The sequence below is a fragment of the Aspergillus puulaauensis genome, chromosome 5, assembly GCF_016861865.1.
Source record: "Aspergillus puulaauensis MK2 DNA, chromosome 5, nearly complete sequence".
Classification (NCBI taxonomy): domain Eukaryota; kingdom Fungi; phylum Ascomycota; class Eurotiomycetes; order Eurotiales; family Aspergillaceae; genus Aspergillus; species Aspergillus puulaauensis.
The window spans coordinates 2,892,603-2,905,376 of record NC_054861.1 but is presented as its reverse complement, the minus strand read 5'-3'; the positions used below and the strand labels follow the sequence as shown (position 1 = coordinate 2,905,376).

At 49.0% G+C, this 12,774-nt stretch overlaps 6 protein-coding genes across 6 annotated transcripts; 1 reads left to right on the top strand and 5 right to left on the bottom strand.

Moving 5' to 3' along the window:
* Positions 1-168: 168 nt before the first annotated feature.
* On the bottom strand, positions 169-1,243 carry APUU_51115S (F-box protein; the record flags this gene model as incomplete). The annotated part of the gene is made up of 4 exons (XM_041706188.1): positions 169-278; positions 330-716; positions 773-1,139; positions 1,193-1,243. 4 exons carry the CDS (start codon positions 1,241-1,243, stop codon positions 169-171), a joined length of 915 nt encoding a protein of 304 aa, XP_041558598.1.
* Positions 1,244-1,966: 723 nt separating this feature from the next.
* On the top strand, positions 1,967-3,354 carry GAL7 (UDP-glucose:hexose-1-phosphate uridylyltransferase; the record flags this gene model as incomplete). The annotated part of the gene is made up of 4 exons (XM_041706187.1): positions 1,967-2,067; positions 2,170-2,354; positions 2,414-3,179; positions 3,249-3,354. 4 exons carry the CDS (start codon positions 1,967-1,969, stop codon positions 3,352-3,354), a joined length of 1,158 nt encoding a protein of 385 aa, XP_041558597.1.
* Positions 3,355-3,708: 354 nt separating this feature from the next.
* Positions 3,709-4,643, bottom strand: RPL44 (60S ribosomal protein eL42; the record flags this gene model as incomplete). Its single annotated transcript, XM_041706186.1, has 4 exons — positions 3,709-3,748; positions 3,811-3,995; positions 4,063-4,155; positions 4,641-4,643. The coding sequence occupies 4 exons, from the start codon at positions 4,641-4,643 to the stop codon at positions 3,709-3,711; spliced, it is 321 nt and encodes a 106-aa protein (XP_041558596.1).
* A 281-nt stretch (positions 4,644-4,924) lies between these two features.
* On the bottom strand, positions 4,925-6,013 carry APUU_51112S (uncharacterized protein; the record flags this gene model as incomplete). The annotated part of the gene is made up of 3 exons (XM_041706184.1): positions 4,925-5,562; positions 5,627-5,879; positions 5,933-6,013. 3 exons carry the CDS (start codon positions 6,011-6,013, stop codon positions 4,925-4,927), a joined length of 972 nt encoding a protein of 323 aa, XP_041558595.1.
* Positions 6,014-8,471: 2,458 nt separating this feature from the next.
* APUU_51111S (uncharacterized protein) lies at positions 8,472-9,717 on the bottom strand (the record flags this gene model as incomplete). The annotated part of the gene is made up of 3 exons (XM_041706183.1): positions 8,472-9,461; positions 9,520-9,596; positions 9,660-9,717. 3 exons carry the CDS (start codon positions 9,715-9,717, stop codon positions 8,472-8,474), a joined length of 1,125 nt encoding a protein of 374 aa, XP_041558594.1.
* Positions 9,718-10,396: 679 nt separating this feature from the next.
* Positions 10,397-12,171, bottom strand: APUU_51110S (flotillin domain protein; the record flags this gene model as incomplete). Its single annotated transcript, XM_041706182.1, has 7 exons — positions 10,397-10,575; positions 10,633-10,866; positions 10,924-11,441; positions 11,498-11,543; positions 11,602-11,929; positions 12,012-12,111; positions 12,167-12,171. 7 exons carry the CDS (start codon positions 12,169-12,171, stop codon positions 10,397-10,399), a joined length of 1,410 nt encoding a protein of 469 aa, XP_041558593.1.
* Between the last annotated feature and the right edge of the window lie 603 nt (positions 12,172-12,774).

Here is a 12,774-nt window from a genome sequence, read left to right as displayed (position 1 = left end):
ATCATTGAACGAAAGGTCATCATTGAACCAGTAAATAGCAGCTCTCGAGGAACAGGTCAATCCGCCACAGTGTGTGAGAGCCGGCTTAATAGGATACCCTCTCTAGAATGTCTGGTAAGTGAACAATGCACATGTGAAGAAAACCGTGATAGAAAATCGTCATAATTCTTAACTAGATGGTTGGCCGACAAACATTAACGAAACAGGAGGGTAGCTCTGTTGTTCTCGAACCGACTGTTCTACAGTCAAGAGAAGCCGTGTAGTGCGAATATGGAGTTCTACAACTCAAGTTAGACCTAACTCGTGGACTCAAAAGTTAGAGGAATTACCATCGATGCATATCTCATAGCTAGAAAACGATTCTTCATCACGGTGGACAAGTACGGGGAAGTTGGAATCTAGTTTGGTATCTTCTCGAACCCGAAATTTCAGGCCGACGTTTTTGCTTTGGTCAACCCACAGAATGTCAGAGCCTTGGTTTCTCGAGTCGTCATCGCGATATCGAGAATCTTGTGGAGAATTTGCTTGGGTCTTGAGCCAATTTCGGAACAGCCTCACCACACCATCCTCAACGTTCACGGCGCTTAAGAGGGCAGTCGTTCCTGGGAAAACCTTCACCACGTTCACCACAACGCAGAGTTGGGAAAAATCTTCAAATCCCTCTATGGTAACAGGTCTCCGTACTGTGAGTGCATCGTCAAGGGAGTCCTCGATATCTTGAGCAATCAGCACACTGAATATCGCGGCATCTGCAACGTCAGAGGGGCCATACCCAGGTGTTCGCCCCGTGCCACATCAGCTGAGCCCTCCTCTTCTGATTCTACAGGTCTAAATATCGAGTATACTGAGCCCAGTCTCCCAAGCTGTTTTGCCGTGTCGATGTTCTCGTAGAGCGAACCCTCTCCCTCATACTTGTCACTTAAGCCAGGCGTGCCGATGTATTTACAGAAGACGTGGGGTTCGGTCAGTTTAGACGTCGGATGAAAGCATTCCAATATCAGTTTATACTCTGTTAACGACGCCGTAAGAAGGAGTCGGTAGTGTAGGAGACGTAAGACGAGGGCATGGAAGCGTTGAGAGACAGTCGCCAGATGGAGGAGCTCGCGAGTGGTAAAGGGCGTGAGAATTTGCACGAATACCTAGTCATATCAATCAGGATATTCTCTATTGCTTGGTAAATGACGGATCGCACCTCATTCGGCAGGGAATATAGATGCAGGTCTGGCGTCGAATTGAAAGCCATTGTGATGACTTGGTCATTGCCTTCGGTGCGGGGTAGGTGTGGGAGAGTCACCTAGGACTGAGGCGATCCGAACCATGTCCTCGAGCGTCAAGAAAAGCAGAGCGCCTTCGTAATCATCTGGAGACCAGCGACTGCTTATCCAGTGAGCGGGAAGGCATATGCTATAGACTTAATGCAGAGCACCCCTCAGGCTTCAGCTCACCCCTTACGTCATTTGTTGCCCTGGGAATTAGGCAACTATCGGCCCGAGTCGGCGAACCCCGAACAGAGATTTGATCGTTTCGGCTCCCCGTTCCTGGCTCCATACAAAAACGAAGGGGTAAAAGAGTTGATAATACGGTGCATTTATTGTATACTACTCGGTACGTGGTAGTCCAAATATTCTAAAAAGGTTTGCTAAATGTGCGGATCGTGATCGTCGAACACAATCCGCTGTACTTGATAAATACACCACAGCAAAGAAAACATGGATAGAAATATGTGTAGCCCTCGCAGTCAATTAGCCCGAAGGAAATTACCCGGTCCAAGCAATAGCAGCGGCTCCAGAGTAGTATTCGGACAGGAAACGCCCCTCCACGCCCGGAAGATTTTACCCTTCGGTTCCCCGCGGCCTTCCCCTCCACATGCCCTCTCAAGTTTCAACAGCTCGCTTCTAATAAATCTTTTTCTCTCCCTAATCCTACTTGGTTTTAAGTTCTCGATAAATCACTATACAAATTTGCAATGGTTGAAAGTGTCCTTGACGACATCTCCCACCGGAGATATAACCCCCTCACTGGAGCATATGTGCTTGTCTCCCCCCACCGCACCAAGCGTCCCTGGCAGTAAGTCGCGTCTTGATGTCGAACATACATCCTTGCAGTGCTTTGTTTTGGAGACTGTGCGATGTATGCCAATATCGCATAAAATGTTAATCATGCGAACAGAGGCGCCCAGGAAACTCCCTCCAAGACAACACTCCCCGACTACGACGCTACCTGCTACCTATGCCCAGGTAACCAGCGCGCACAGGGAGATCACAATCCCAAATACGACAAGACCTTTGTCTTCGTAAATGATTACAGCGCAGTCAAAGAGGAACAGGCGGCTTACCAGCCAGAATCCGGAGACGGTACGATCATATTATATTGGGACACCGCAAAGACGGCCACCTTCTGACTGATACCCCAGATGTTGAATCATTCTTCCTCCGCGCCGACCCAGTCACTGGGAAATGCTACGTGCTCACCTTCTCCGCCGCCCACAATCTGACCCTAGCCGATCTCACCCCCGCCGAGATCGTCCCTGTCATAAGCGCCTGGACAGACATTTATATCGCACACCTGTCGCCCAACTCCCCGCTCGCGGCGGCTGCATCTAAAATCACCATCTCCCCCGACTCCCCCGCTGCAAGCCTCACCAAGCCCAAGGAGCAATATCGCTACATGCAGATCTTCGAAAACAAAGGCGCGGCCATGGGCTGCTCAAACCCGCACCCGCACGGCCAGATCTGGACAACAAGCTCTCTCCCCGAAGAACCAGCCGCGGAAGTCCAGCAGCTGCAAAAGTACCGCCGCGAGCACAGCGGAAGACACATGCTAGCCGACTACGCCGCGCTCGAGAGCAAGAAACAGGAGCGCGTGGTCTTTGAAAACGATACGTTCCTGGTCGTCTGCCCCTGGTGGGCCGTGTGGCCATTTGAGACCATGATCGTTAGCAAGACGCACAAGCGTGCCCTTGTTGACCTCAATGGGAACGAGAAGGCACAGCTCGCTGAGGCGATTGCCGAGGTGACCAGGCGATACGATAACCTTTTTGAAACGCATTTCCCTTATAGTATGGGCATTCATCAGGCACCGCTGGAGGGGACGGAGGAAGAGATTGAGGCGTCGTATCTGCATTTGCATTTCTATCCGCCGTTGTTGCGGAGTGCGACAGTGAGGAAGTTCCTTGTTGGGTAAGTCTTTTCTCTGTTCCTTTTATCACTTTTCGCCTGTCGTGGCTAGTTTCTAACAGATCGGTTTAGGTATGAGTTGATGGCTGAGCCTCAGCGTGACATCACACCGGAACAGGCTGCCGCAAGGTTACGGGGTTGTGGGGGCGAGTTGTATCGGAAGAAGTTGGATCTCTAAGCCGTCGGATTGGTTTCACCTAATGTAGTAGTATGTGTGATAGATGAGAATGAAAATGTGGAAGCAGCACGTTCATCAGCCAGTAGGACCTACACACGATACAAACCTAGACACCGCATGACGCTATAAAGCTAAGGGGTTGTGAAGCTAGAGATGGAGGCGGGAGAAGCAGAGGAAAAACGGTGGAATTCGTCAAGAGACCCGATCAGTCATCCGGAGTCACATAATATTTCTTTTCGATTTCTAAATATGAAACCCTATTTCATTTTCCATTGCCCAATATCATATGCTAACCCGCCGGAATAGCAGTGCGTGCAATGCAGGAACCCAGAGCCGAACAAGGAAATCGCAAAATTAGAAGACAAGAGCAGCACCCTTGGTCTTCTTGTCACCACTGTAGAAAATTAGGTTAGCAACCAGACAGGTATTTTTGGTGGTTCTCCGAGGCTAGCATACCCAAGCTCGAAGTGCTTGCAACGCTTCAGAGCGAGCTGCTTCTTGGTCTTGCACTGAGTGCACTCGAGACGAAGGACGACCTTCTTGGTGGTCTTGGCCTTCTTGTGGAAGACGGGCTTGGTCTGACCACCGTAACCGCTCTGCTTTCGGTCGTAACGGCGCTTACCCTGAGCGAACAGAGAGGCCTGGATTGTTGGAGACGTATCAGTATTCGTTCAGTTTTTAATGTCGGTGGGAGTCGGTAGGATTCACCTTTCCGGCCTTGTACTGGGTGACCTTGTGCTGGGTGTGCTTGTGGCACTCCTTGCCCTTGCAGTACGTCTTGCGGGTCTTGGGAACGTTGACCTAATGGCACGAGAGAAATTCGTCAGCTTCTGGTGTGGATTTTATTTGATCGAACAATAGTTCCGCCACGTCTTGTCATGTCCCTGGTCATCGAAGAGATATTGATCCGAAGTGCAAGTGAATCGCAGGACGTATTCGATATCGTCGGGCGCCGTCGAGAATTTATTAAAGATAGACCGGTCTTCGATCGCACACTGTCATGCTGTAGATGTTTCGGGACTTGCTCATCATAAGAGTCATCCCACAATCTGTTCGCCACTCTCACACACCAGGGTCTGCATTTTGCATCGACCACTTCCATATCGCATTACACGTTCGGTGTTATAATCGTCTTCAGGATACTCCGTCATCGTTTCATGGTGGTCTTATGTCGTCGTAACCGGTGCATCGAATTGTCCGCCAACACTCGTTTATTTTCAAATCGAATTTCTCCAAATCCCAGGGACCGACAGCGCACACTTAAATAAAGGATTCTCGTCTCTTACCATTTTGACTGATTTCGCCGGCTCGCGGGTTTGCTGGTCGTTAGTTGTCTCTTGTCGGGGAGATCAGTTCGGGTCAGGCGTGGTTGTGGGATTTCGTTTCGCTTAGACCGGCCCTACCCAGCGTGTGGGTGATCTAACCATTTTGGGTTGTGCCAAGACATCTCTCCATTTTGCTGTTCGTATTATTCGCCTCAGGCATTCAACATATTCCAGCACTCATCTCTCGAGTAGTTCTTTCTATTCTTTCCAACTTTGGTAAATCTTGGTCAATAGGTAGCTTTAAATCATTCAATTTCTCTCCCAATAAGCACTTTCTCCCCGCCCCCATACCACGACGTTCCCTTATTAAACTCCAGCCCTTGCCCCTGCCCAACAACCCACTCCCCCTTCACTGGCATATCTTGAGCTTCATTTTCTCCCGGCCAATATCTCTCCCTCAACATCACATTAACCCTCTCTATCCTCTCAACCAATGCAGCCACCCTATCCTTGTCTATCCCTCCCCCGTCCCGCAAAAATCCATCTTGACTGACAAACCTCGCAATCGTAACATGCGCAGAAGGCACAACATACCTCGCCGCTAAGCCAATCCCAGACTGAAGAACCTGAGCCGCCAGATCTCGGCGTAGATTGTGGTAGGTGTATGCATCATCGTGCTGTTTTTCCTCAGTAGTGCCGCCTGTTGCTATAGGCTCGCCCGCGGCAGGCAAGAAACTCAGCGCCATTGCGGAGGCATCATAGCTAAGAATCGGTTTGACAAGGCGTGCACGATGGTGTGGTTCAGATGGATAGTTGACGAGCTTTAACGCGGTCCCATCTTGTAAGAGCCGTGCAGCTAGAGCTTCGATTTCTTCTTGGGTACGTGAACTGGCAATCTCTAGTGTTGTGATGTGTAGAGATTCGGGTGGTGAGAACCAGATCGCTGTTTAAGTAGGTAAGTAGTCTGCGTGGAGGCAGGTGATATCGGAGGGTTTAGAAGAACGAACTAGGTGCAATATCGCGGATCTCATGTTGGATCTTAGCGATTAGTTCCTTGATATGTTTTGGCGGGCGAGCGTAGAGATTGAGATTGTGCCGGTGGTCGGCAAATACATCTTCAGTTGGCGCTTTGGACTGTTCGACTAGTCTGCTCAGAATTTTGTCGATATTCCAGCCCGGGAATTCCTCATGGAGGAGTTTCTCCCTGAATTGGGCGTTTCTGTTTGTCCGATGGGTTTCGTACCGGGCTTGGATTTTATCCTCAAGTGGGGGTTAGCAGTGGTAATTGATAACTGGGGAAGATGGTGCTATACCGGGCTATTCTGACAGTCGAGAACCAATTGATCAAACGGATTTATTGCTGTCTCTGGGGCGTCAGAAGTAGAGAGTGTCATAGCTTCGCGAGTTTCTGTGCTTGAGTTAAGAGGGGCCTGGATTGTGTGTTGTTGATCCGGAGAAGCTGGCTATATATAGCAACGGGAAGCGCCGCTTTACCCAGCCTACTGCAAGTATATATCCCCCCACAACATCTTCATAAAAGATTTGAAAATACGGTTTAAATGACAAATTGTGCCATAGAACCCTTGGGAGACAATTTATTTACTTTTTGAAATATTAACATGCTATTACCATACCAAATCTTTGCTTGTAAATGCCTGGTCCTTCCCAGATGAGTCTGCACAGTCCACTATCATCCCCACTGAATATACTCCAAGTCCCAGAAACTGGCAGATAGCACGTCAGACATTCATGAAAGTATCTCCAGTCGACAACAGGCCCTAAGTCAAGGCGACATGGTATGTATGCACATTGTTCTTGGTGAGACTATTTGATCTTCATGTCTGAACCGAGCGGAATTGAAGACTGACCCGGCAAACTACAAGGAGACAATAGAACCATTCCCCTAGCATAAAGTTTTCATGCCTTTATGCAGTCCTGCTGCTGACCTTCGTAGACTTAAGCGAGTAGCGTGGAATATCGGACAAGTATTCTGATAGTGCGAGGGATAGGTCGATCAGACACTCACTTACAACGCCCACGGTCATTACATTAATGGTCGTCTGGACTATTAGCTCTGGCAGAGGAGCCCGAGAAATCTCGAGACCAACCTAACAAAAGGCTATGGAAGCATTGCTGTCGGATATCGATGATCCTCCTGATCCTCCATAGGGAATCGAGATGAATTTTAGTGAATGAATCGTCCATCTCCGCTGAATGTCACCCACTGAGATAGCTCAAACGGCAGTTGTATTGCTGGCTCGAAACTGAGTAGTGACGAGCTACAAGGGAGCCTGAAATACAGCATATTGGTCTTGAGAAGGTGAGTACTAATTTAAAGAAATCTTAAGAAAAAGAATAGATTGCGTGGCTGAAATCATAACCCAAATTAAAAAACCCCAAGAAAAAAATGAACCATATCAAATGTTGAGCATATGGATATCTGTGATGAGTAGTACGTAGAAATACTAGAATATTATTGAAAAACGCCTTGTAGCCTCTAACCAGCTTGCAGCCAGCACCATGGCGCACGTCTTGCAAGCCCCACCCAAACCCCGCCGCCGCGAGCTTTCCTCCCTCTCTTATCCGGCCCCATCTCTATCAGCAACTTCTTCCCCTCACCGTCCCCTCCGGCCTCTCCGAACACTCACGCACACCTTATTTTACCTAAAATCTTCTTGATCAGGTCGTTGCAGCGACAGACTTCTCAAAATGCTGATCAAGTAAGTACTAACTGCACACTGCATTCACATGAAGTCCGCTAACGGGAGATCTCCAACCCCCCAGGGTCCGTACACTTACCGGAAAGGAGATCGAGCTCGATATCGAAGCCGACTACAAGGTACATACAACGATTTCTACTGCGATGGGCTGATGATACCCTGTCGCTTTGCGCTCCAGGTTGCTGATCCATCCACGCCAGGTGTCTCGGATAAAGGAGCGTGTTGAAGAGAAGGAGGGTATCCCGCCCGTGCAGCAGCGGTTAATTTTCGGTGGAAAACAAATGTATGTGGGAAATAAAGTGTTGCCTGGAATTTATCTTCTATCGTGCTTACCTTTTTTTCTCACTCCGCAGGGCCGATGACAAAACCGCCCAAGACTACAACCTCGAAGGTGGCGCGACGCTACATCTTGTCCTTGCTCTCCGAGGCGGCTGCAACGTTTTCGGCTGCAGCGATCTGTAGACGTCCTGTTTTTGCCAGTTATTCGATTGACTCACCTCCCTGAATGCGCATGCGAAACATCCTTGCCCTTTGCCGCGGTGAAAAGCTGGAACATTGAAGGCGGGCTGCGTGATAGAAATGAGGGGTTGAGGGGTTGAGGGGTTGCGGGAGCGCTTAATATACCCAGTTTGAAGATGAGCGTGGTTATTCTGATTTCGATGTTCTGATACTGGGAGAGCGAGACCCGGTTGCTTGGGATCTTCAGTATGTAGCAAGACGCCCCCCGGTGTGGGCACACTCACCTCATGTGTCATATGAATCTAGTGATGATAAACTATGTCTCTTCTCTCGTCATTCACAAGGCAGGATGCGCGGATACGTATGTTCGAAAAGAGCGTAGATGACGTGTCGGGGCAGCGAGAATTCATAAACAGGCGTAGAAGAGGTGTAATTGGGAGTGAGAATCGCAACCGCCGCATCACTAAAGACGCCATCTCAAACAGAGTCGTCTCAAAAAAATACCAAGACTATGTATAATTCCAGGCTCCGCAAGCTGGTGACCAAACCCAAAAGCAACCGAAATACAAAGTTTATACTAAAGCCATGTATAACAAACCAACGCCAATTGCTAATGATGAGTGAAAAGACGCCTTATAAATGCAGTAAAGAAGAGATAATAGGAGAGAGGTACTTAGTTCACCTTCTTCTTCTTCGGTTGTATGAAAAGGTTAGGAGCAGGCCTTTTTCGAATTGGCGCACGAGTTGGTGACATTTTCGGCTCGTCAGAATCAGTATTTGCACCATATTTGGGTTGTTCATGGCCTTCAAAACTTGTACTAGACGACATTCGGGGCTGGGGTTTCGACGAAGTAGGCTGAGAGCCGGACAAAGGTCTGGCCGATGTAGATCTTCCCGGGGATGACGCTTGCAGTGGAGTGCGAGACTGGGAAGAAGCCGAGGCATGACCTGTGGTTATTGCACGTAGTCTGGACTCTCTTTCTTGCAAGGAAGAGCTCAGCGCAGGGCTGCTTTGGCCCCGCGTGCTTGAAGTATCCTGCAGGCCCGAGCGCCCGGGTGCACGTAGCGTTGGTTTCCGGGCAACGGCTGGCTCAGCAGGTCGACGATGTTCCTCTATCAAAGAACGGGGAGCCTGCCTTACCTGAGTCGCCCTGTTGCTGAGCTGCTTAGTAGGGACAGCCAATGCACTGTTCCTCTTTGGTGCTGCAAAGATATTATTTCTCTTCGGGGTCTGCGAACGAGGGACTGATGGTCGTTCAAAGGACCAAACAGGAGACCCCATAGGATCAGAAGAGGCACCTCCTCCGGTTTTGGACGAGAAGACGGGAGCGATACCGCCCATTTTTCGGTCGTAAGAGGCATACCGTTGCTTTGCTGTCGGTCGATCTCGTGGAAGGCGAACAGTTCGTCGATCGGTGACAAATTGGGTGCTATGTTTGGCTCGCTCTGAACTTATGCCATCGAGAGCTATCTTGAGCTTTTCCGCATCCTCATCAACAGCCCTTTGGACTTCCTCTCGTAGCTCGCAGTATACGTCGTACCAGCAGTCCGGCTGATCTGGTAACTGATACTCGTCCCATTTGGGTATATCTCGCTTTATAAATTCCATCCATAGTTCAACATCATCTTTCATGATATGTGGAGATTGCAATTCGAGGGACCTCTGGACTAGTGGTTAGCGATAACCGGACATTTAAGATAGATTGTAGTCGCCAACTGACCAGTTTCTCCGGGCTCTCGATCTTCAAAAGGAAAGGGCGGGCAAGCGTGTAGGGAACATTGCCGATATCGTTGAGATCTAGAAAGCAAGTGAAGTCAGCATGAGTACAGATCAGGTGAAATCTTGACCGTGGCTACTTACATTTCACGTTCCGGATCGCAGTCGCTGTGCAGAGCTGGCGTAAGGTTGGGGCTGGCATAGTGGAGAACCTGAAGGACAACCAAAATGAAACCAAAAAGAGAGTACGGGCGGTTTATAACATATCATAATAGCAGGAAGGCATGCAATATTCACCGCCGTGGACTTCACAATCAAAGGTAAGACGAACAGGATGAATATCCAACGTCCAACTTCATCGTTTATATAAGACCGACGGCGGCGACGATCCAACCCGATGTGGATGACATCACATGATTTTGTTTTGATAAAGGATGGTCAGAGAAAGCGAGTTCATCCCATTTTATTTCACATATTTCTTAACTAAAACACGTTGAATATTAATATTAATATTATTGAAGCTTGCCAAATCAACGATTCGTTATTTCCGATTGTGCCTTGATCATCTTGACATCGATATGCTCATACCGATTTACACTTGTCCAAACGTCCAGAAGTGGTTTGACCCTCGAACCATGGCAGATGAGGCTGGAGAAACTAGTCCAGTGAATCCTGTAATTTCCAGCCCTCGCAAGTTAGACTACGCCAATGAGGATACGTTTCCGAGCTGAGTGATCAAAAACATGGTATTACGAGTACTCCATTCAATATGATAACGACAAAGGAAAAATTGGTCTATACAGAAAACAAAAGTTTGATAAGACGATCGGGGGAATCACAAAGTATCAAAAGAATCGAAATGTCGGAAAGGGTGCCGTCACTTAATTCAACTTGTTGGCAGCGGTGTTTGGTTTTCCTTCCTGAGCGTCATCCGGCATCTGAGCAAACCATTGGGGGGGTTTGATTCCAGTTTGGTCGTGGATTGTGCTGAGCAAAGGAGGAAGACCCTGCATGATATTGCGAATGGGGCCCAATGAATCCCCAGAACCATTCGCACCGTCTGTTTACACAGAGCTTTAGAAGGAATACTGGTGCAGAAAAGGGGAGTGAGACTTACCACCGCCAGTGTTCCATGTGGTGATCTTGGGTTGAAGGCCTCGAACAGCGTTACCATTCGCTACAGCCAGTTTCTCGTACATGCCGGTCTCAATCATCTTCCACTGAAGGAAGGCTTGAGGACCGCCAAGAACATCAATGAGGGCGCCGTAAGCTTTGGCCATTTCCAGTACTCCTTCAGCTTCACGCTTCTTCGAATTGAAGGCGGCATCTGCATCTCTGCTAGAACGGTAAACTGTGTCTAATTAGCACTGATTCACCATTCGGTATGATGGAATCGTCCGCAACGTACATTTCGCATCCGCCTCCATCTTATCCTCATACAGCTTTGCCTCTGCAGCCTTGGTGCTGGAATAGTACTGGGCGTCCGTCGCTTGCTGAGCAGACTCTCGTTCCACCTTACTCTTTGTGACTTGTTTAGCCCTAAGACGTTCGAGTTCTGTCTCAGCCCGCTTGGTCTCAACCTGTTTCAGCAATTCTGCATCCCTCGCTTCTGTCTGACGCTGAGCGGTGATCTTGCCGAGTTGGACCTGGGAATCAAGCTCTGTCTGGCGGTTCATGAGCTCTGAGTCGGCCTTTGCCTTTTCAGCCTTGCGCTTTGTCTCCAGAACGGCAGTGTCCGCATCGATTTTGGAGATTTCTTGTTTTGTCCGGCCGTGCTTTTCGGCTTCACCAATCTCACCTCTCATCCGGGCCTCTGCGACATCGATCTTGGCTTGGTTCAGAGCTCCCTCATGAGCCTTTCGGCTCAAGAACGCAAAGTACTCGCTGCCCTTTGTGTCCTGAAGCTCCTTGACGTTGGCGTTGTAACTAGGTTATGGTCAGCGGGGTATCGAGAACTGGAAGTGCGATGCGGAGGTAATTACATTTTCAGACCGAATTGGGCCAGTTCATTTTGAACGTTGGCAATGACTTGAGATAGTCAGCAAGAGGAAGTAACTATGAAGATGAGAGACGTAGTCCTGCATACCTTTCGACTTGAACACCTGACGCTCCTTGAAGATCTCCTCCATGGTCATGCTCGAAACAATCACGCGAGTTTCACCCTCAATGATACCCTTCACGATATCCTGGACATGGTTTCTGGTTGCGGGAGTACTCAGATTAGCATCAGGTGCCGCCTTGTTTTGTTGACGTTCGGCAGTCCCAGAAAGTAGAAGGGCGTATTTCTTGAGGGATATCATCTGGTCATCTGGGCCGATAGTAAAGACTGCAGGAAGGGAGAACTGCAGCTTTTCGATGGTCATAGCCTGGAGACTGAGGGAGAAGTCAAACGGCATAACGGAGATCCTTGCGCACTGGTAGATGGGTCAGTACTGACAGTTGGATAAATGGCTGCTAATAGTATTCCGATCTTGTATTGTAATGGTAGTAACGTACCCGCTGCCATGGCATCACCCAGGCCTTTTTGCAGATCTCGATATCTGGAATTCCGGCTCCAGTGAGCACTAGGTACTCGCTCGGTTCAGCGATAGCGTATCTGTAGTATATCTACGTGAGTAAAGGTGTCTGGTAGTAGTGACATCGACGCATACCTCATCTTGGCGTCCGATGGAATGGTCTGATTTCAAAATAAGTAGAAGTATAATTAGGAGTATGAGAGATGAATAAAAGCGAGAAGTACGAAAACTACATGACACAAGAGGGAGGAAATCTTCCTTTATAAGCAGCTACGGTTCTGAACATGCTCTGAATAAAAACTCTCTTCACTGTTTGCCCTGCCCCCCTGACGCCCCGGCATTGGAGGCCATGATGATCCCAAGAGACAGTGTTTGACAACAAAGTTCAGACAGCCAAACCACGCCATGCACAGCCGCACTGTCCTTCCGAATAGCCGCTGAAGCCAGTAAGGTATGATGCGTGGTTAATGGAATCTTGTATCGATCGTTACTGGTTGGTTGGTTGCGAGCCTCGTGTCCTGCGCCCCGAGCCCGACTAGTCAGGAGGAGCAGTTGTACTAGTACCTATCCATGATTCCATGGGGCCCGGGGCGAGGAGCCTCATCATGACAAAGTTAGTTGACGAATGACGACGATGAAGCTGCCTTGAACACCGTTATTGGATGGCAAGGCTGAAAAGGCCCGCCTTACCAGGTAAACTCGTTTGTCTGCCGACTCGTTCGTGAAGCTCCAGTGCCGTGTTA